This window comes from Hippoglossus stenolepis, chromosome 12, assembly GCF_022539355.2.
Source record: "Hippoglossus stenolepis isolate QCI-W04-F060 chromosome 12, HSTE1.2, whole genome shotgun sequence".
NCBI classification, from domain to species: domain Eukaryota; kingdom Metazoa; phylum Chordata; class Actinopteri; order Pleuronectiformes; family Pleuronectidae; genus Hippoglossus; species Hippoglossus stenolepis.
The window spans coordinates 6914829-6937860 of NC_061494.1; the positions used below are offsets into that span (position 1 = coordinate 6914829).

At 41.8% G+C, this 23032-nt stretch overlaps 1 protein-coding gene across 15 annotated transcripts; it reads right to left on the reverse strand.

Annotated features, from left to right (window-relative positions):
* Window positions 1-1285: 1285 nt before the first annotated feature.
* On the reverse strand, window positions 1286-22280 carry lrrfip2 (leucine rich repeat (in FLII) interacting protein 2). Of its 15 annotated transcripts, XM_047342260.1 has the most exons (28): window positions 22075-22279; window positions 20630-20790; window positions 15835-15921; window positions 15331-15390; window positions 13991-14047; window positions 13809-13847; window positions 13537-13608; window positions 12900-12947; window positions 12733-12801; window positions 11830-11946; window positions 11004-11060; window positions 10588-10641; window positions 10376-10432; window positions 9501-9572; window positions 9092-9205; window positions 8613-8654; window positions 8117-8248; window positions 7641-7712; window positions 6616-6786; window positions 6438-6530; window positions 5935-6027; window positions 4600-4701; window positions 3283-3415; window positions 2885-3055; window positions 2397-2476; window positions 2196-2300; window positions 2000-2111; window positions 1286-1536 (listed from the first exon to the last, which is right to left on the reverse strand). In XM_047342260.1, exons 2-27 carry the CDS (start codon window positions 20717-20719, stop codon window positions 2001-2003), a joined length of 2298 nt encoding a protein of 765 aa, XP_047198216.1. In that variant the 5' UTR covers window positions 20720-20790; window positions 22075-22279; the 3' UTR covers window positions 1286-1536; window position 2000. The 15 variants fall into 15 exon arrangements, with proteins under 15 accessions (XP_047198216.1, XP_047198215.1, XP_047198217.1 ...); XM_047342259.1 differs by having other exon boundaries at window positions 1286-2111; XM_047342261.1 differs by lacking the exon at window positions 22075-22279 and adding an exon at window positions 21843-21991 and having other exon boundaries at window positions 1286-2111.
* Window positions 22281-23032: the final 752 nt, after the last annotated feature.

Consider the following 23032-nt stretch of genomic DNA (forward strand, 5'->3'; position numbering starts at 1 on the left):
GACGACCAAAATCGAATCAGTTCATCCTGAAGTCCTACTGAATATTTGTACCAGATTTGAGGAAATTCCCTAAAGGCAAGATATCGCGTTCATGGGAATGGGACGGACGTGGAACCCGAAAACATAATGCGTCCAACCACTGGCTGTCTCCGGCACAGAGGCATAGAAACCATCTGCCATGATGCATAAAGGCTCCACTCGGTCACAGGAAATCCTCGCTCTGAATGGCCTATTTAAAAGTGCAGCGCCTTCACATGGTTTTCTGAAAGCGCGGGTTGGGACACGCTGCCAGGAAAAACAGAATTGCGTCATGATGCCCAAAATGTGGCAGAACACCAGCTCCACTTTTATTACTTTGACAATTTCCCCAGGAACTGTGAGGCGTGTGCAGCGTGGAGGGATCAGAGCTCAGCGTGAAGCGAAGTAAAACCTTCACTTGGAAATACCTTGTGGACAATTACAAGTTCGTAACGTCAGTATGGAAACTGAAGGAAGGGAAGGAAAAACGCTTTCAACCATTACTGCTGTAGCATAAATGTTCCAATCTCTGCCTCAGCCACAGAAGAACTCATCTGGATACCAACGAGTTAGGAAGAAAAGAGAAAATGATCTCCTCTTCTATGTCAGTTATGTCTACGCCCATATTTAAATATACTGCATGTATATCCGCAAAGTACGAAGGCTACAACTGAACAACACTCACCTTATGTTTTGACAATGCACATACATACATTTACTTTTTTGACTCTGACGACTTTGAGTTCAAGTGACATCGCATTCAAATTTGAAGGAATTCCCAAAAGACGGACTTATGAAATCATGTTCAAGGACAAACATGTAAATTGTCAGGTCACAGTGACCTGGACCTCCAAATTTTGATCAGATCATCCTCGAGTCTAAGTGAATGTTTGTGTCAGATGTGATGAAATTACCTATGGGGGGGGGGGGTTCCTGATATGTCCCGTTCAAAAAAATATGGCAGTCTCAGTGACTTTAACTTCTTATCAGTTCATCTTTGACTCCAAGAGAACAATTACCTGGGACAGACGGATGGACAACCAGAAAACATAGTGCCTCCCACCACTGGCTGTTGTCTATTCCATATTCAAATCTGGACCTTAAGTGAGATTAATAATAATAATCTGAAATATCACCAGGTATTTGAAATCTACACCCATATTTAAATATAGTGTATGTATACAGGAAAACTACCAAACCTTCAAATGAATAACATTCACACCTCATGTTTTGACAATACATATTTAGAAATATACACAGTTGTATACACAGTTCTGTAAATTACACATTTATTTTCAAGAAATCTTTTAAATATTTGAAAAAATTTCAATGAAACCGCAGCAGACAAAGTTGGTTCTATATATTTTCAGATGACGGCCGCACCTCTTCTTAAATACATCATTCTGTACCTGTTAAAACTATTATTGTTTCATGGAGCGGCGCAGACCCCCTGTCTCCTAGTGTGAGAAGGCACTTCACTGTGTGAGGGGAAGCAGAGAAGGTGCAGGGCTGGAGCAGCTGTGAGGGTTGAATAGTTTAAAAAGCATCATTATACTCATTCATGCAACTTATCAAAAAAAAAAAGAAAAAAAAGAATAATAAACAAAACAATACAGCCAAGCACCCAGCCAGAGGGAAAGAAAATCTCCTGGATAACATGATGTAGTACAAAGGTCAGAAAAATTAAGTAGTGACAAGAGATCTTTCCTCGGTTGTATCTCCCAGCAACTTTAAAGTTTTATTTAGAGTCATTCCTCCCAAAACACTGGCAGCTCGCCAGCTCAAACCAACACTTCAGGGTTTTAAAAGAAAACAGACACAGTTCCGTTTTGTTTCTCTTCCTGTGCTACAAGTGTTTTTTTGGTTAGCTACAAATTTTAAAGTGTTACAGTTGAAAATGGAAATGTGCTCCAGATGCAAATATGGCAGTCAAGAGGTCTGAGGTGCGAGTTTAAGGGCTTCTGTGGTGACGCTGCCTTGCCTCACTGCTGCGACAGAAGGGCGTTCCTGTTGGCCTTCATCTTCTCAAGGCGCTTTACTAGGTGGTTGTTGGTCATCTCCATCTCCTCGTTCTTATCTAGAGCCGTGCGTAGCTGTGGGGGAACAGAGGAGAGTCATCACATTCAGCCTGCTGAGTTTTTCCTCGCTGGGAAAAATAAGTTTTTCGGCGTCGTTACCTCTCTTTGAAGTTTCCGTTTTTCCGCTTTAAGTTCGTCTTCTACTTTCTCCGAGTTATCTGACGCTGTCTTGTACCTGGACACTTGCCCTTCAAGTCTATTAATCTGAAAAACAGACACAAAAGGTTATAAAGCCTGTGAATCATGTTTCTTTAATTTAGTGCAAACTATCATGTGGTTTGTCGTTTCTTTCCCACTCACATTTTGCTCCATTGTGCCCATTTCCTGTTCTGCCTTAGAAAGCTTGAACTTGTATTCGCTCATCTGTCTGTTGGCGTCTCCTACAGAGAAAACAGAGACAAGCAGAGTTATTCACACATGAACTAGCTCTCAAATCTCGTTGTCTTTCCAAGTTGACATTTTCGTCTGTGTCTTCTACACAAGTTTTTTTTTTTTTCAGTCTTGCGTCTGTTGCGTGTTAGAGCTGTCATTGTCAGCCGGAGAATCTCCTGCTGTATTCTAACATGGGCTCACAGACATTATCCAGAGGTTTTACAAGGGGGCTGGCAGGAGAATCTGCAAAGAGTGTCCGGCGCAACTGACTCAGACATTCGTGCTCTCACATACAGCCCCGCTGGATAATTTCAGGAGAATATCTGGAGTTCTGTGCATGTCTGATAGCAGCTCAGGTTTGAAAATAGAGAAAATGTTCATCAGTGTGTGGATTCATAATTATAAAACCAACTTACTCTGCATCTCAATAACGTGCAGGTCAGTACCGTTCTCCATCCTCTCCCCGTCCGTGAACGTACTGTCCACCTTTGAGTGTTTCTGTCTCTCTTCCTCCAGCTGATTCTTCAGCTTCCTGATCTGAGCCAACAGTTCATCCTTCTCCTCTGCCAACTTCCGTAGCCTGACATCTACACAACAGATGGAAACTATTTAGAACTGACGCAGTTTACTTTGAAAAGCAGAGTCAGTGTTTAACAATTGAATCCTGTTGCATATGCGTTGTTTGGACAAACAACGAATAGAATAACAAGATCACTCAAACGTACAAGGTTTTCTTCTCATTCCAAGCTTTGGTGAGTGTAAATACACGCCTCATCAGATCTGCATACTTATCAAATCACATCTTCAGACTCACCCAGCGGTCCGTCTCCTGCAGACTCCAGCACCTGGGCGGCCTCCTGGGAGACCACAGTGATCCCCGAGGACACGGGCTCGTGGTTGACGTCTCCGTTCGGTGTGCCGTCTGGGATGATAACCAGCCCGTGTTTCTGTGGTGAGAAAAGGCCAATTACTGAGGAAACTCTGTTGCCACAACCTTTACAGTAATGAAGTTATAAACTGATGTCACTTCTTCCCATCATACCACCCCCACTAAGTGACCAAACAAACCAACAGCTGGCAGTCATGAACACATGGAGCTTTGATAATAAAAACAAAAGTTAAAATCTTGAACAGTAAAGGCCAGTGAGTGGTCTGTGGGTGATAACATGTATCATATATCCATATAACAAAAGTTTCAGCCCCTGACTTTGCCTCATTTAAACCTGAAGGCACAAAGTGAAGCAGGATGTGTCAGGATTCGTCCGCTCAAACTAACAAAGACAAAGACATTCTGTCTCTGTTCAGACATGTTTGCAAAAATACTTCCACTCTCATCACAACCATCTTTTCCAGTTAACTATGTGAATGTTGCTTCACATTGCTTCTTTAGACCTTCGGCAGTGTATAACTACATTCATTGTTTTTGAATGTTTGAATGTTGAATGTTGCACAACACCTCTGACATTTTCCTTTCTTTTACCATGTGTTTGCACAATAACAGATGCTGACTTGCGCATTTGTTAATACGGGAAGTTACTGTGGTGATGTCTATGAACAGTGATATTGAGAGCATACGTCTTTGAACAATAAATCCATTCATTTGTCATTTGATGTAGTGAACTGAAGTCATGGTCATCTACAGATCAATCTCGCAGCCCAGAGGCTAATTCTGATGACGAAGTATATTTAGGTGCAGACGACATTTTGGCTAATCTCTATTGACAGATATCTCCATATGAACGCAGATAAATCAAAAAGCAGGTAGTTGAAGCATTTCAGTCATTGTGTCCCACCTCTGCTGCTCTCAACACAGACTGTTTACCTGGAGGCAAACAAAGTCTCCTTAAATGCGATCAGTTAAATCTAGAAACAAAAACCAGAAGGCTTCCAGCCCTGAAATGTTGTCCCACAGATTCTGTATATTCACATGTTGAATCGGTTTACAGATGAACACTGCACCAAGAAAATATAGTGGGGAAATAAACAAAAAGGCAGAATTTAAAAGTACACAGTAACAGTTTTGATAAAATTCAATGGCTTCTACCCAAAATGAAAAAGTATAAAATGTGGTTGTTTGGCCGTAAACTCATTCCTCTAACCTTATGTCTTTTCTGGGACTTAGTGGACCTACCTCTCCTGCTTTGGCCTTCTCCTTGATGTCAGCGAGCTCATCTCTGAGCTCATCTCTCTCATTCCTAATGCAATCAAAGTACTCTTTCTGCCTCTCTAGGGCCTGGCCACACAGATGAGAGGAGACAAGAGAGAGAGAGAGGAGAAGAGGCAGAGGAGAAGTTGGATAGACTCAGACACAGACATGCAACACATGACACAGCAAAGACACGCTCCATGCACAAACATGCACTGTGCATCCCAAGCCACCGAAGAGGAGGAAGAAACAAACATGCGTGACATGCTCATAGAAAATGATACTGGGAAAAGATATAGGACAGGTACAACACAGAGGCTGATAAGTTTACAAGGAGGGAGATTATGGATTTATTTCCTCTTAACTTTATTCAAGTGCGTGTTCTTTCAGTTTGAGAGCAAGATTTTGTAATACTTTCACTCACAACCCTGTACTTGCACTCAAATAGCCCCTGCTTGTACCTAGATTTTCTCTGCTAATGCTCAAACTTGTGCTCAAATTGTTGCTTGGACAGATTTCCTTCGCTCCTGTTCAGCTCTTCTCGTGCTCAAGCTGCTTCTGTGCACGCAGGAAACATATGATCTTAATTTTTTTAACAGGTCAGTGAAAATTGCCCTCCATAGCCTTCTTATTACTTCTGCTTCCCGTTTTTGTGCTTGAATGGAAAACACCTTTATGGAACAGGAGTCCAGTAGATCGCTGGTCATTCTATTGGTTGGGGATTTCAACAGAGCTAAAGCACAAGCAGGAGCACAAGCAGGAACTATTTAAGTGAAATCAATAAGTCCTGCTCTTAAAATTAAAATCCATGGTCTTGAATAAAGATAGAAAAAAACAAAACATAGGAGATGATGTACCTCTGATTTTGCACTTTGTGAAAAGCTACATACTAATTATTATACTTCCATCATTAGGAGTCTGACTTCATGAACTAACAAATGAACTGATCCACACGTGGAACATGCATGTCATGCTTAAGAAGATATGTAATCCAAATACCTATGTTAACATAACAACCCTAAAGAAAAACATCTGTATTTTACAGGCTGTCCACTTGTAGATTTAACACAGGGCCAGTGCACTTGTTTTGTTAGCTGACACGGCACGGCAGAACCCAAACTGAAAACCCAGTTAATTTGACATGCAAAACTCCAAACTGTGAATATGGATGGGTCCAGGTATGTGCTAATGCCTAAGGATCTCCATCATGCAGAGACAGCACGAGAGGTTAGAGAGCTGCACACGGTGTCTACAGGCTGAAAAAGTGCAATAATCTATGACTCTCGGTTTCTGTCGGAGCAGCCACATGGGGCCTCCTACCCCAATCTTTCTGTCCTTCCAGTTTATAGTTTCCTGCAGGTCAAACACCTCTCTGGTGAGGGCATCTAACTTAGTCTGCATTCGCTGGCTCTCCTGCAGCAGCGTTGAGCAGTAACGAGGTGACACAGCACAGGATAAAAACAGAAAAGGAATAAATTGAATGAAAGAAGACAAAAGAAGTGAAAATGCACATAAATACATAGAGATACAAAAATGAGAGATACAGACAGGAAGAGAAGAGAGTCATTTGAGGAGATAACACTGAGAGAGGAATGAAGGATAGTGTTCAGAGTCACACAGGACAAGGAAACAGCTGAATGTCCCAGCAATAGACTGGGAGAGGACCTAGAGGCCGGCCAGTGCCAATCAACCCTTATCAAAGTTCCTGCAGAACAAAGTCTCCTCTACAATCTGCACCAACACCTTTCAGTTGATAAAATATCAAACTGATGTGTTCACACTGGCAGAAGCAGTTTGTTTTCCTAATGCATGGTCAGCCTTACCTCTATAAGCTCATCTCTCTGGCGAATTCCCTCCTTCAGTTCTTCTTGTTTATGCTGCAGGACTGTACATGTGTGCTTTTGCCTTTCTAATTCCTGAAACCACAGACAGAACTTTTCAGCCACAGCACGGCCACATATTTTGTAAAATGACTTTTCCTTGATTGATCGACAATGTCACCTTTGACTTTTCTTCCAGCTCTCTCCTCATCTCGGACGTTTGCTCCTCCATCTCTTCTATGACGTCCTTTAGCGTGTCGACTTGATAGATGAGGTTGGCTTTGTCGTTATCCATCTGCGCGTTCGATACCATGGCTTTCTTATACTTCTCCTCCACCTCTGCAAGTGACTCCTGATATGGGTGGAAGCCGGTTAATAAACAGAGTAAACACGTTTAAAGCACAGCTCACCTACATGCATCCAGTGGGCTTTCAGGTGCAACAAATTTAACACACCAAACATGCTACAAATATATTTTCTTATTTCTAAATGTCATTAGACATAATTCTGAACACCTTTTGTGGTATTTCACCATTTTAACCGCTCACTATGTGATATCAAAGAGGTGACATTGAACAAACAAAAACAAGAATGCGTAGATTCACTTTGAGGAGTGAAACAAGGCAGAAGTGTGAAAAGGGGGATCTGACAGAGAGAGCTACAAGTGAACCAGAAACAAGATGGTGAAAAGTAATCTAGCTAAAGTGCTTCAGATGTATTCAATTCTACCAAGAACAAGCCAGGAGTCAGGTTTGTTAGTAAACTACTCATATACATGAGATAAAGGGTATATTGTCCTTTCTAAGAGAGCAGGCAGCTGTTGAAGGTTAATTGAGACGTCAAACTAAAGGGCCGACACTGAGGCTGGTGGAAGAGGAGTGTTGAAATTGAGAGAACTGCTGTTATCTGTCAGCAGGTGGAGCATGTTGCTCTTCTTCTTCTTACACCTCTGAACTGTGGGAGTGCCTTCACTTCAGGCCACAACCAGTGAGTTGGATCAAAACAGGAAGTGAGGGAAGATCATGCAACAGAAAGGGTCATTACGCAATTCACACTGGGAGCACGCAGAGACACAGTTGTGGTGTTAGAGAGCTACAGGAGAGAGGGGGGCACAGAAGGGGTATGAGTAGGGTTGGGGGGGGTTAGTGAGGCCATACTGCTCCCAGCGGACAAGAGAAGGCATGCTGCGAGCTCAAGCCCCTCTACCTTCAGCTCTTTAAGCCCTTGCATGTAACGCCCCTCTACATCCTGAATCTGGTCCTTTAGTTCATAGATATCCTGTAGGGCAGATGGAAGGAATGGATCGGGTGAGCTGGGGCGTCAGAGAGGGTAGGGGAGTATCAAGGAGAGATAACAGAGCACCCGTGCTTTCGTCTCAAAGACAGTCTAGCTGGCATACACATGACCACCCAGCTACGCAGGACACATGACACATCCAGACCTCCCGTGCATACTTGAAGAAAAACGGTTAAAGCAGACACTTAAAACAGCAGGGAGGAAGGCAATGCTGTGGAAGGTTCATTCATACACAGAAAAAGGAGTTTATATAACTGACTCAAACATAGAACATATGGGTTTTAAACATTTTGAGAACGTAATGATGATTACTTCATATAAATCACATTTCTATTTAAACAGACACATGTAGAAGGAGTCAACACTGTGCGTGTAGTTCCCCTTACCCTAAGCTCACTCAGACTGGTGTCAGCATCATAGACGCTGCCGGTGTCTGTGCTGCCGCGCCGTGACGAGGTGCCACCCAGTGATGCCAACGTGGCTGCTGAGAGGCCTGGGGTGGCACAGCGTGAAGACGGCTGCGGACGCAAAACGCCACAGTCAGAAAAACAAAAATGCAAAAGTGCAACACAACTCCCAACATGTTATTCAACACCAACATCCGATCCTGCAGGGCTCTTAGTGATCCTATTCACATCCTCCTGAGGGAGGCATTGTCACAAACATGTGCTGAAGTGTGTTTTATGAACTTGACAAACGATTGCGTTGCCATAGTAACACTGTAATTCAGTAGTCAGTGTAAGATTTTACCTGTTGCTTTCGAGAGTTACATTCTTGATGAATTCTCAAACAGTGGTTTCTATATGTATATATAAACCTACTCTGGTGCTTTGTGAAGATACTGAATGAATTAAGTAAAATACATAATAATAATAAACTCACCCGACTGTAATCTGTATACTGCTTGTCGCATTTGTCATCCAGCTGCAACAGAAAAAAAATGTATTACTATAGAATAAGTTGCACAGTTTTGAGAACCATGCGTCCTGTGTGGTTATGCTTTGAGCTGAGTTCTTCACCTGTAAATCAGGGAGTTAGTCCTGGAGACGGGTTAATACGAGTCAGGGAGAAGTGCTGCATGTTCACAGATCATACACAGTTGTCAACCAGAGTGCAATGCTCAGGGAATCACACCAGTGTTAAAAATCACACATGACAAGTCCATGCTGTTACATCGACTAGCCTTATATCAGTCTACTCTTTTATAAGGTTATCAATAAAACATGACAGCAGGATGTAGGATGAGTTTTGAAAACCAAAAGATATTTTTCAAATCATGCATCAATTATAAAAAATATTCAAACATTGTTGTTGCACTGCATTTGCCAATCCACTGTTGCGAGCTTGGTTTAACCACTTACAGCGTCCAGATCTGGAATGCTCAAATCATCGAGGTCAGACACAATACTGCCCCTTCGGTTGGAGCGGCTGAAATAATCAGCAGCTGACTCACTAATGTCTGAGAAGTCGGACGACTGCTTACAGGACACACAGGAGGAAGATGGTAGAGACATAGATGATAGGCAGAGAAATAAATGATAACAGGGACCAAAGTGTAAAAGTCAGTTAGGAAAAAAGGACAGAGGAAAAACATGACATACACAATGCAGCCAGAGGAGTTCATGGTCAATGCATTTAAAATGTATAATAATAATAATAATAATAATAGGTATGAAGGTGATGCAGTGACAGAATCGTTGAAAAATCTTTGATTATATCAACTACAATAACAAAACAGCTTGGGTCTAGATTATGTTCCCTACAGCTCACCACACTGTCCCTGCGGCCTCTGTTGAAGCGTTCCTGGGACACGCTGCTGACAGTGTCATCATCTGAGGAAGACTGAGAGGAATACGCACACATACAAGCACACAATGAGGCGCCAAAGTAAAGAAGAAGATGGCTGCATGCCCGAGGCTCTTTCTGACACACACGTCTTGTTCAAACAGCAATTCCTAGATGTTCAGTAGCACTGTCTGTTTAAAACAGGTTATTGGATTACTCCAAAGACTATAAACCTAGAAAGTAATGCCAATTCATGCAATTTGGATAATTTAGTCAACTGGACCAACTGGAAGCAAGTCAGACAACCCTGATTCAACACCTTAGCCTGCACAGCACTGCAGAAGAAATTCTCAGTTCACACGCTTCAAGGATGCTGCTCTCTTAATCAAGCTGTAGCCAGTTTGGTATGAGAGGTCACAGAGGAAATGTTTATACAGACAACAATATTCTGATATTAACCTGATTAAAACAATAGTCTGAATAAGACACTGTCATGTAAAAAGTATTTTCTAATTACCTTAACACAAATAAGGTCATACTCCAAAAATTTTAAGAAGTTGTATTTTTTTGCAAAATTAGAAAGAAAACCTCCCAAATGGTAAAAACTGCAGCATTGTACACTAAACTATTTCAGCTCAGTTTAACATGTTCACCGGAAAAAGAATGGAACATCATAATCTAAATAGTATCTTGTTGAGAATAAGCTTAATACTCTGAATATTGGTGTCCATGTAAACATAGTCACCGTCAATATGAGGAAGGATGTGTGATGCAGAGAGGGGGCAAAGGGGAGTCTGTCAGTGTCTGTGTGTGGTGTTAGCTGATATCATGCAGGATGGTGGTGGTTATAGGGTGCTCACCGCAGGGCTGCTGCGGGTGGAGCTGGCACCAGAGGAGTACCAGCTGTATTCAGAGGGCTGTGGATGGGAGGATGGGAGGAGGAGGAGGAGGAGGAGGAGGAGGAGAGGGAGGAGAGGATCGGTCAGGGGATCCACATCAAGTCAGATGTTAGGCCAAAGGCAAAACAGTATGCAGCTGAAACGCTGGTTCGACAAACATTCAGAAGACTCACAGCTCTTGAACTGTAGCCCGAGCCGTAAAGACCCGTGTTGTCACAAATAGAGGCCTGGAGGAACACGTGGGAGACAATGCAGGACTCAGCAAAACACGAGAAGGAGCATAAATCTTTGAGGCATTGGCTGAATAGGTTTCGTATGAGGGCTTTCTTTGCAGCATGCAATAATATGAAACACCATTTCCAACATCAGTTTGTTTCAGTGGCCCTAGCTTCACACAAGCTCCTGTTTTAACTAACTAAACTACAAATTTCTGGCCACGCCACATGCTCAGACTGTACAGGAGCTAAATATAAGTGACTGGGGCATCCTATCACATGTATTTGGCCTCAGGAGAGGGGAAAGGTCTGCTTCTTAAGATAACTAGAGGCATGCAGAGAGATGCTGCCCACCCCAGTGAACAGAAACTGACCATACTGTGGCTGCGAGACAGCCCTGTACCCGTGGTGGAGGACGAGGAAGTGGTGGCCTGTGGAAGAGGAGGGGAGCGGGGAGAGGTCAGTTTAGAGGACAGAGGAGTGCTGTGGCGGGAATGTGAGGTGGAGAGAGATTTAAGAGCTGCAGCGGGTGGAAACAGGATGAATGTTTTGCTGACCCTGTAGCATTCAGAGTGTGGAAGTCAGGTGAGGTGACACTGTCCTTGTCCGCTGTGCTTTTTCCGACTATACCTTGAATAACATTTTTAAACTAACAATTTAGTAGCACTTAAATGGCACTTACTTATAGCACTTTGTAGTTTTGCTTTTTTGAAGAAATTGTACTTTCTCGATTCTTGTTGTTCTGGGTTTGTACCCTCATGGTTGAATGCACTTATTGTAAGTTGCTTTGGATAAAAGCGTCAGCTAAATGAAATGTAATGTAATGTAACACTGGTAGAACACCACTTTTGTCAGCCAGCTATAATTAACATGAATTCAAATAAACACAATAACTGTTTTAGAGTGGATAGATACAGTATCTCCTCAAAGGGCAGTTTTGTCTTTCTGCAACATAACTAGGCAACTCATTATATACAATCAGCATGTTTCTCCCTTAATCTTTGATACTTTTATCTCAAACAAACAATAGCCCATATTGCAGCCATATAACAACTATGTTAGCAATATAAATGTCCAATAAACTGAATCATGCAGATAGGAGTATGCTGTTCAAACTGGAGTCCAGTTTCATTGGGTGTCCTTTGACTACCAAATAAAAAGGCTGAAAGTTGGACAGGCAGCACTCAGAGGAAGACTGACCCGAGGCTGATAGGTGGAGGTGGAGGTGGAGGGCGGAGGCTGATAGGAGGAGGTGGAGGACAGAGGTTTGTTCTTGGTGAGGCTGGTGTAGTTCCTCTGATCATGGTACAGACCAGTCTGGAAGAGTAGTAACATTTGACCTCAAATAATGAATTTTAGTGTCAGACTAATATTTCTGATACATTTAACACAACTTGATAAACGATAATTATAGCTGTTTTCAGACATGAACTCTGGACAATGTCTGCACAATGGGTCAATTTGCCTTTTATGAAGAACACAGCATGAGGTTCTCCAGTTAGACGCGTAGGCGACAGAAAAATCTCTTTCAGGTGGAGGGAGGAAATATGCATAAAAAGTCCACTACGCAAATCACGTGTTTTTGTTTACAGCATATCAACACAGACATCGGTTCTTATCCCCAAAAACTCTGGAGTCTCAATGTCTTTCCAAGTTTACATCTTGTCTTCTAGCGCTTGACACCTCTTTTTCATCCTGAGATGAATTGTATTCCTTTTTATTTTGTGCCCATCACATGTTGTAAATGTGATCAACACACCCCCTCGCGTATGGTGAATCCTCTGGCTAATCTCTTGCTGTGTTCTCACATGGGCTCACTCCCACATTATCTGGAGGCTGGCCGGAGAAACTACAGAGAATGTCCGGAAAAAACTGACTTGGATATTTGTGTTCTCACATACAGCCCCTCAGGAAAATTTCAGGAGATTGTCAGGATTTTTGTGGATGTCTGAAAGCAGCTTTAGTGTCTTTTTTAAAAAAAAAAAATTTAAATCAGGGGTTAAGTTGTTCACAAGTAGATCATCACCACCACTATCGTTAGTCTTCACTGCCTCCATGCTTGAGACTGCAGAGACACTAACACTGAGAAAAAAAAACACTGACCAGCAGGTCCTTCCTCGAGGAGCTGGATGAAGCCTTTTTATGGCCATGAAGGTCATTGTACACAGAACTCTGTTCAGCCCAGAAAAAAGGAACCTTGAGTAAGTCAAATGACTGGAAGGAAAGCGTAGAAGCAGCAGTAATGAATTGATCGATATACGTGTGCATACAGTGGAGCGGGAACTCCTGAGGGCAGAGCTAGTGGAGAGGCTGTCAGACTGAAGAGAGAACAGGAGTCACAGGAGTTATGATCAAGTATCTGAGACATGCAGCTGGTTCTGCCCAGTCAACAAACGTTTCCTGTGTCTCACTAACACCAGGTTAGTTGTTCAGGTTAAGTAACATAACACAGCAACTGACAAAGCAAACCATTTATTTCTACACATCCTATCAAGGCCACACAGAGGGAACAAAAAAATTTGTCACAGACAGGACCTGCCATTACAATGACTGTGTGATGGAAGTTAAGTAAAGAGATATGATGTCGAAAATGCAAAGAAAACCCAAAGATAAGCTTTTTGTAACAGCGGGTGCAAATGCAATATCAGCCCTTCTATTCTCTACTACTGGCAATGTGTTCAAGAGCATCTATACTGTTGCACATAACTCAGCACAGGTTGAGGGGAGAAAATCTGTAAGCTTTGACTGCTGCTGAGCAAACACTTTGGAATACAAGTTAGTTCTGCTTAGCACAATAAAGTTATCCAGAACTCTGGTTACATGCTGAGAATCAATCAATATTAACCTGTTGCCAGACTCCACACATGGTACATTATGGTCTCACACACATGCACACACACAACGCACCAGGGCATCTTTTCTACGGGAACTGGATCGAGTTGTACTAGAACCAAGGTCGCGTACTGCTGATGAAGTTGACTTCAAAGTAAAGAAACAGACAAACATTAACATAAATCTTCTCCAGGACAACTAAAGTATGGACTAAGCTCAAAAGAACATAAATGTAATACTGCTAAGTAGTGCTTACTGAACAAAAACTATTGCTTTCACACGTCATCAGTGTGCCCTTATGAAAGCCAAGTCTTAATAAAACAGGCAGGGGTGTATTATGTACGCACCCTGTAGCTGCGGACTGACATGACATCATCATCCAGCCCCTGTTAATGTGGAAACATGGAGTCACAGCAGAGAAGTAGACAGAGGGGTATGGGTGATGAGAGATTAACTGCAGGATTAAAGAAGAAAAAAAGGAGAGGAAATGCAGGAAGACAAAGAGGAAGTGTGTGAGGGAGATACAGACCCGGTGACGACTGCTGGACCTACTACTACTAGAGGTTCTGGCTTTTTCAGAGTCAGCCTGGAGTCAGGGAGGAAAGTTGATAAGAGTTACAGAGTGAAAGTAGAAAGGCTTCACAAGGGTGAATAATGTCACTGCAAAACAGTTGCTACGTAAACCCCAAACCATGCTGTACAACTTCTGTCCTCATGTTTATAACCAAATGGATAAACATCCACCACGGTTACTCACTTCAATCATAGCAGCAAGATTAATGAAAAACATGAATAGGTTATTCTTCCGTATCTTAAATCAAGAGTGTGGCCTTTCAGTTTGAGAGCGAGACTTATACATTTTACGTTCTGACTGGTTAATGTTTTCACTCAAAACCCTGCCCTTGCACTCAAATAGCCCCTGCTTGTGCTTAGATTTGCTCTGCTTGTGCTCAAACTGTGAGCTTGCATTCAATGTATTTTGCTGCTTGGATGGATATCCTGCTCTTGTCCTTGTTCTCAAATTACTACTGTGTGAGCATGAAACATCTGCTTTTGAATTTCTCCTCCGAGCTTGGATTCTTTCTATAACAAGTCTGTCAAAATTCCCTAACCGATAGAATTTCAGTTTACCAGTGTTGACAAATAAAAAAGCGCCGGGAAGCCAGTGTATTAATAAAGCCGTAGAGGGCGGCACTGCATGAACCTGGTTAAAGTAACCGCCCATGCAAGTGCAGAACAAAAAAATCCAAGAGCAGAAGCTGGAGCACAGGAAATCAGCCCAAGCAAGAAATCATCTGAGTGCAAGTGCACAGTTTGAGCAGCAGCTATTTGAGTACGAACGCAGGGTTTTGAGTGAAAGCGTTACAAAAATCAGAACGGGAAATCCTGCTTTTCAAATGAAAGACCACGCTGTTGGATGAAGATACAAGAACAGGTAATATGCAGCAAATTTTTGTCTCATATATTCTCATAAAAAGGCAACAAAACAGAGCACAATCTAGTCAATACAACGATGCACACCCAGATTAAATCCATGCAAAACCAGCTCATTAACCTTCAAAACCATCCACTATATATAAAGTAGCTGGAGGTTTGAGGATTGCAGCTAAACGTCCAAACTGCCCTGTTTCATGCAAATTCAGCTTCTCTAAATAAAGTCAAAGGCCATAGCCTGGTCTACAGATACACAGATTAGGGTGTCTCCAAAGCAAATACACTGCTGAGGCATATTTCCATAGTGAGGTACAGTGTAGTCTGTGAGTCAAGTGTAAACGGTCAGGGTTGACCGGGGCTCAGACACACACACACACACACACACAACAGGCTGTTAGTGGACTGCGAGGCTGCAGCACGCGCTCGCTCGCCTACCATCCACTGGTGGATCTGACCCCACTTTCTGTTGCTACTGCCAGATGAGTGGTAAGAATGCTGGACAGAGGGAGGAAGTGCAAGGAAAACATACAATCATATTTCACTCTAAAATATGAAAATATAAAAAACAACATTGGGTGACATTTGCGACAGGAATAGACATGTTGGTCTGTGGATATCTGTGGACATGCAGCACTTATTTTTCTTTCTGTGGTTATGGTTTTGTATATGAACTCTCAGATTAATCTGAAAGTTTCTTTCAAGATGTAGAGTCAAACGCAGTCTCCTCCAAACCAGTGACAATGGAGGCAGATTGCAAAAACTGTAAATTATTGTAGCAACTGTCAGGAATTGAAGTAAAAACAGTAACAAAAATGGGAGAAAACAATTTTTAACGTTCATTCTACAGTTGATTTGCAGTTACAGGACATTTACAACTCGTTGGGTTGAATAATCATCACAGTACTTCTTTGCCAGTTAAGTTCAGTTTGTTTTGTATACCTCTTTCTGCTGCCGTTCAAGTTCCCTCATTCGAATATCCCTGGCCTCCGCCCTAGCCGCCCTCTTCGCTGCCAGCCTTGCCTCCGCCTGTGAGACACAACATGAATACACTTGTCAGCCATTAAAAGGAAACAGTTAAAAGATGGTAAAGAAAAACAAAGGCAATGAGTTCAAGGAAGAGGCCTTAAACAAAAACAAATCACACAGTAGAACATGAGTATATTTGGGCACTCAAGCCTTCCACTTCCTAAAAAGATTGATTTAATTTCTTTGAAGTGACAGTATCATTATGAGAGCTCAGCTTCTTCCTGGAGCTAGAACCAAATTAGCCAACTTTTAGATGATGGCATTGACTTTGCAGTGTTGCTGCAAGGTGTGGTGTATTAAAACTTTTTAACAAATCCTAGAAAATGTAATTTATTTTCTCAGCTATGCACAGCATTAGAATAATATGTAACAATATAATATGTATTATTTAATACATTTCCTAGCACCAATAGCATACAGATTATACTTCTATAAATAACAAGAAATTGCATTGTGTTAATTAAGATACACTCATTTGGCAGTTTATTAGTGTGTATACTTCAGTACACTTTCAAAAAAATTATAACCTTGATGATGGTAGGATTTATTGTTGAGCTGTTTTTTTAAAACTATTTTAGGGAGGTTCTAATATCAACTTTATACTCATTTTGGAGGATGTACTTCGTAGTGCTAACAAGTGTATTGTGTTATACAAAGAGCTGTAAAGTCATTTAGCCTATACTCATTGAAAAACATTACTACCTATACAATAAGTTCTGTAAAATAAAACTCTCCTATGGGTGAAAAGTGAGAGGAGTCATGAAATAATTTGCCAGAATATGGACAGCAGCTCATTTTACAGAGTAGCTCAGCACAGGGAGCTAATTTAGGCGAGCCCCTACCCAGCCCTGAGGAGTCACACAGGTGGCTATGAGGCCAATCCTTCTATTGCACCCATATTACTAATTCCATACTATACATGCCTACAATTTGAACACACCAAAGAATGGCACACTTGCTCATGTAGCCCAGCCCTTTATCTGTGACTAAAAGACAGTCCATAAATACTGTGCATGCTGCTGTGTACTGTATCTCACTGCAGACAAACACTGTCAGCATTCCAGCAATTTCTTATCTGCGCTGCCAGAATAGACGGTGTCTCTCGCTTGAGCTGTTTTGCTAATAGCCTGGAGTGAACAAACATTGTTTTATATTGATGCTGAACGACCACCCCAAACTCAATGTTGTTTTTATCGGTACATCTAGTGTGTGACAGGGAAATCAATATCAAAACCTATAGTATGAAAACAGAAAAACACCCTTGTGGTGGAGGTAGACTTTAACTGTAGGAGGAAGTAACTTGTATTCACCTGAACGGACTACAGTTTTATTTAACAGGAGAATGATCTTGACATCCCAATAAGTGAAAACCATGACCCCGGATTGTACATACACGGGAAAGTTGAGATGATGAGTAAGATAGAATAATGACCCTCATATAAAGAGGCATTTCTGAACAGCTGATAACATATCATTTCATCATTGCTGAAGGTTATGGTCACGGTGGGGTGTTAAAACAGTATCAATAATTATCACAATATAATTTTCACTTAAAGTTTCTAAAAGTACAATATATTATATAGTATTTATGCATAATGTAAACACAGTACACAGGTCACCATTTACTTCAATTGTATTGGATTTGGCTGCAATGCTGTTTACCCCTGAAACTCAAAAAGTGTTTTGTGAACACTTCACCCACCCCTCTATCGTCATAGTGGTGAGTAGCTGCATGCATATCAATTTTGGGGTGAACTATCCCTTTAAAACCACAACATTCACTCAGAAGCAAAAAAAAAAGACTTTGAACTTAAAATAATTAACAATGTGACATTTAATCGTAGTAATTATCAATATCGACTGATATAAAAAAATTGTATCTGATATAATTATTGGCCATATCTTCCAGCCCTGGTGGGACACTTTGTTATCGTTTCCTAGTGCTACTCTGAGTGATTTTGGAGTCTAACCGATGGTCAAAGAATGAAACACGCTTTTCACAAGGTGAAAAAGGATGTGAAGTTGTGAATGTACAAGGGGAGCACGCAAATGAGAAAGCCGGAGAGACGGCCGACCCTGTGCTGTGCTGCACCTGTTGAGCTGTCTGACAGTGTGACCTGCTCTGCACAGCAGCACAGCTGAGCTCTGTCTCTGTCCTATCTATAGCCTGGCCCATCTGGCCCCAGCTCTCGGACAGCCTCATCGTGTGGGGCTGGCAGAGTAACCTGAGCGGCTCGCCATCAAACGCACCTCCAGCACTATGGACAAATAGTACTCCACCAATCCATCATGAGATCACCTGCAGCTTTCAGAGTCACTGAGACTGTGATAAAACTCAACTTATAACTGTAGATTATTTGAACATTGATATTATGGGTTTTGGACTGTTCTTTGGACAAAATAAGCAACTTGATCACATCTAGAAAACACTCTAGGAAATACTAACAAACTAAACAAGAGTACAAACTTATAATTAGAAAGCACAATAAGGCATCTCCAGCTTCATTTGTAAGATGTAAGTTGACAATTAGTACATTAAATGGAGGGTGCAGATAATTATATAAATGCCATTGAGTGGAATACTTTGTAAATGTAGATTTCTTTTATAATAACCTCTGTCAACTAACGATATCTAGCTCCTCAATATCAATAGATTTAATGGGATAGAAAGACTTACAAATAAGCCAGTACACTCACACTAAATGCACTTAAATTAACTATGTAATTTAAAGGACAAACCTTGAAAAAATATTAAAATTACATCTGACTAGTCCCTGGATATGTTGATTTCCTTGTGTTTAATGTGGTACTTTGAACAAGAAATACCTTTTTTTTATGTCAAATAAAATACAGGCTTGCATTATTGGGGTATTAAATTAGATCACACAGACAGTGGAGAATGTTCTCTGCAACATAAACTACTGTGGCATTTCTCATTGTACAAGTGACTTACAAATAAAATTATATGGACTATGAACTACAGTTTCCACAAAAACACACCCCCTCTGTACACTGAGGAAAGTCAATGATTGCCTTGTTCAAGCACCATTAGCTCCCTTAGATCCTAATCTGAGGCACATCGGGTATGAGATGATCATCTGATTCAAACACTGTCAGATTTGTAAGCAAGCTTCTGGTATCCTGGAGGACTGACTGCCCAGTAACGTAAGAGGCCGGTGACGGTTCAGGCTCAAATTCACAGTCATTCGCAGCAGTGATCCGTGCCAAGCACAGGCAGACAGGCTTCAACTTTTCTACACCAGGAACAGACAACGTGAAGCAGAAGCTGCACTGATTTGAAGGGTTGTCCGGGAGGGTGGTGATATGCAACAAGTTACACACCAAACTCCCTGCACAGTCGATCTAATCTCTAGTTTGCTCCATAAAGAGATTCAGATGTAGGACCTTACTGGGAGGGTCAGATGACTCATGTTTCTATGATCAGCCAGCATGACTATAAAGAGAGCAAATGGAGCCTTGTGCTTAGTGCCCGAGAATGAGGCACTGCACAGCTTTGAAACAGCACAGATAAAGTGAAGTGGGCCAAGACAAATATGAATGAAAAGCTGAAAGATCCAGAATTACATTTCCACATGTGAATGCAAGAAATCAGTTGACTTGATCAGAAACAATCTAAAAAAATCTGCAGAAAATGTGGCTATATTGCCTGTGCCCACCAAACTTGAAAAAAACGTGAAACTCTGAAAAATTATCTTTGCAAGCTGTGTTCTTAGCCACCACATTCTGAAAAAATGCAAAGGAATGGCAGCGCTGCTGTGGAACAAAATGGAATAATCCCATGGCAAGTTGTTACAGGCCAGGCAGCTTCTCTGCTCTGCCTGTGTTTTCCCCCCCAAACAAAAACACTCTAGTCAATCTCTCTGTGGTCCAAACCAGCTGTCTCTCTCGCTCGGGCTGAAACACTAACAAGTAAAACCTGAATATCCACATAGAAGTGTATGTTTCCGAGGCCGATTTGCTGACACAACTTTGACCATAGCACTTCAAATCTAAATAATTGGTTGTGCAACAGGTTCAGTACACCTTTCTGCCAGTGGTTGACTAAACAGTTAGTTGTTTCAAAAGCAAACCTAAAGTCTGACACACGACACAACATCAGATCTATCAGAATGTGCACATGGTGATTATTAACATTCTAGCAATATTTTAAATTTAAAAATGTAAAAATAATATTACAGCTAATTATTGTTTCGGCAGGCTACTCTTGTCCTTTTTGTTTTTCATTGTCATTTCTTTGTTTGTCAGCAATTTTCGTTAAAAACTACTGAACTGATTTACATGAACTTTTGCAGAGGGGTGGGCTGGGCATGACTCCAGAAAAAAAACACATTTTGAAGCAGATTGGGATAAACGGGAAGATCCGGGAATTTTTCAAACTTACTTTAACAAGGTGAAACAGGGCGTTAGCCTTGATGGAGATATGCACTCAGGAAGAACCCTACTCGACCTTTTAAAATCTGATGCTGCTTCCCACATCAACATCATAGATTTATAAATTCACCCTCAACCTATGCTTGAAGAGCCCATTATCTGGAGGATAAGCAAGAAAATCAGAGCTGGAGAAAATCTTATTAGCAATGATTCAGCGACACATGAATGGATCAATACAAAGAGAATATAGCCCAGGTTTATCCCAGTATTCTCCAAAACAGAGAAACAAGTTGTATGTGATTGGGTATGAACTTACCTCTCGGGCAATGCTACTCAAGGTCTCATCCTCCGCTGAGAACCGATCTTTCAAAGGGGCACGCTTTCTACCAGAGCCTTGTGTCCCCATGTTGCCTCTGCAACTGTAGCTCTACCGATGATGTACGAGTCCAGAAAACACACAAGACAGTGCGTAAACACCTAGTGGGAAAAAAACAGAGGCAGAAGAAACTTCAACGTGGCCGTACACAAAGTCAAGTGTTGAGAATATTCAAACATAAGCAATAGGGCAGTGTCCAGTTTCAACTACATTTCACTGCTTTCATATACTCTAATCTCCCTAACAACTCATACACTCCCTATCTCTTACTTCCATTCCTGCAAAAACAGACAGTCACTCATGTATGGCACCTACAAGGGCTTTGGATAAACACTTGTGGCTGACATGAACCAGATTTAAACGTGACATGCAGGACCACTGCAGGCTTGTAAATCAGGATTTTGAAATAACATTCCAATGCAGGACAGCCAATGGGCTCCAGAGGAGGATGACAACAATAACCCCAACATCTGAAACAGATCAGAACCGATGACTGCACTGATATGTCTGGTATTAACAGCTGGTATAATGGTGTTACTCATCACCAACATGATGGTGGCTGATGAACATTCAGACATCGTAAGGTAACAGATCACAGACGGATCCTCAGTGTGACTGAGTGGCACAGACAGGGGGAACACGCCTAGTTTAGGACCCAGCTGAGTCAGAGGACCGAGCGAAGAATGAGCTCTGCTTCGAGACGTCTGATGATCTAAACCCCGTGGATTCTAGATTCTAAATGAACAGTGTGACCACCACAGAAACACCGAGTGTAACATATATTCATTCATGTAATTATTGATCAAATAACAGCAGGTTGGTGCGTTATTGTTAGTTGACGTGAATCGAACCAACTTCAGCTACCACATTACTGAAACATGAACTTTTCCACTCACCAGCGAAGCTAACATTACTCTACCTGCACTATGAATATTAAAGACATTGTATGAGGAGTATAAGCTATGTTAAAGCAAAAGTTACGCCGGTGAACCGTGTGGTTAGCGTTAGCTTGCTAACCACACTAGCGTTGAAGTTAACTGAGGTTAGCCTGGTCCTGGTACGCTAACTACAAATGCTAACTAGAAAAGCTAACTAGCACGTCGTCCTCCCGAAATTCCCATTTGAAAGAGTCCCCTTTAAATGTTATTCTTACAACAGTTCCAGTGAAGCTACCGCTGAACAGCAACGACAACAACCACCCACACGCGTCCTTCCCTCGGCGATGACCCTCAGCACCGAGCACAATCACCGGGAGCCGGGGCTAGCTCAACTGTTTAGCTGGCTGGTTAGCTTGGATAGCCATCAGTGCTAATCTCGACTCTCCGGAGAGACAGACGGGGCAAACTGGCACCGATCCTCCCCATCCCCAAAAAATATGACCTCACCTCCGCGACACCTTCTAGTAGTCCCCGATACAACCGAGGCGTCGTCCCGTCCGCGCTGGAGGTTCAGGGCAGATCCATCCGGCTCCTCTTCAGAGATCCGTGGTGTTTTTGTCCGCACTGACAGCTGTCATCAACCCGCCTGTCCGCCCTCCGCTGCCCTGCTTACCCACTTTCCACACGCCGCTCCGCTCCCAATGTCCCGGATGTTGGGAGAAATCTGGGCGTGATGGTGCCTTCAGGGACCGCCGGACAAATCCACATGTCAGGAGCTGTGGCCTGCAGGGGGCGGGAGAGAGGGCTCCTCCAAACACAGACATTTAATAGTTCTTCATAACCACACACACTTTCCAAGCTTTTAGAGGCTGACAGCATGGAAACTGTGCGCGAGTACTGACGCACACTGCTGCTATTACTGCTTCTATATTTAAACACACTACTGTAATACACAATGTGTGTGCTCCTGTTCAACTGCAGTCTGATCCCATTCAAACATTCATGAACCTCTCTCCTTCATGTATGTTGAGATAAATGTGTAAAAGTGTTTAACTTTAAATGTGTTCATAACAATACATGTGTAAAAGTGTTTAACTTTAAATGTGTTCATAGCAATAAATGTTTAAAAGTGTGTAACTTTAAAATCCATTAAAAAATGAATCTGTATGAACAGTGTCTCGAAACAGAAGTTTATAAAATTTATTTTTAAGCTTTAAGAACAGATTTTATTGTTCTTTTTCTTTCCCCACATTGTACGATTTTCAAATGTACAAACAATATGGCCCTTAGATCAATTGACTGTATGAAAAACAAAAAACAGAAATGAAACTTTAATATTGAAAGGTATAAGAAAGAAAGAAACTAATTAGAAATGAAATAAAATGAATGAATAAGTTAAAATTATAAGGGCTGGGGCTTGTCAAACAATATTCCTCAATAACGTAGAGAAAGTTCATTGCATTTT

Coding starts and splice junctions, on each gene's coding strand:
- lrrfip2 (XM_047342260.1), bottom strand. CDS start 20,719: ATGGGGACACAAGGCTCTGGTAGAAAGCGTGCCCCTTTGAAAGATCGG. Junction 10,642..11,003: donor TGTCTCGCAGCCACAGTATG/GTCAGTTTCTGT, acceptor GTGTTCCTCCAG/GCCTCTATTTGTGACAACAC. Junction 6,787..7,640: donor AAGGGCTTAAAGAGCTGAAG/GTAGAGGGGCTT, acceptor CACCCATATCAG/GAGTCACTTGCAGAGGTGGA.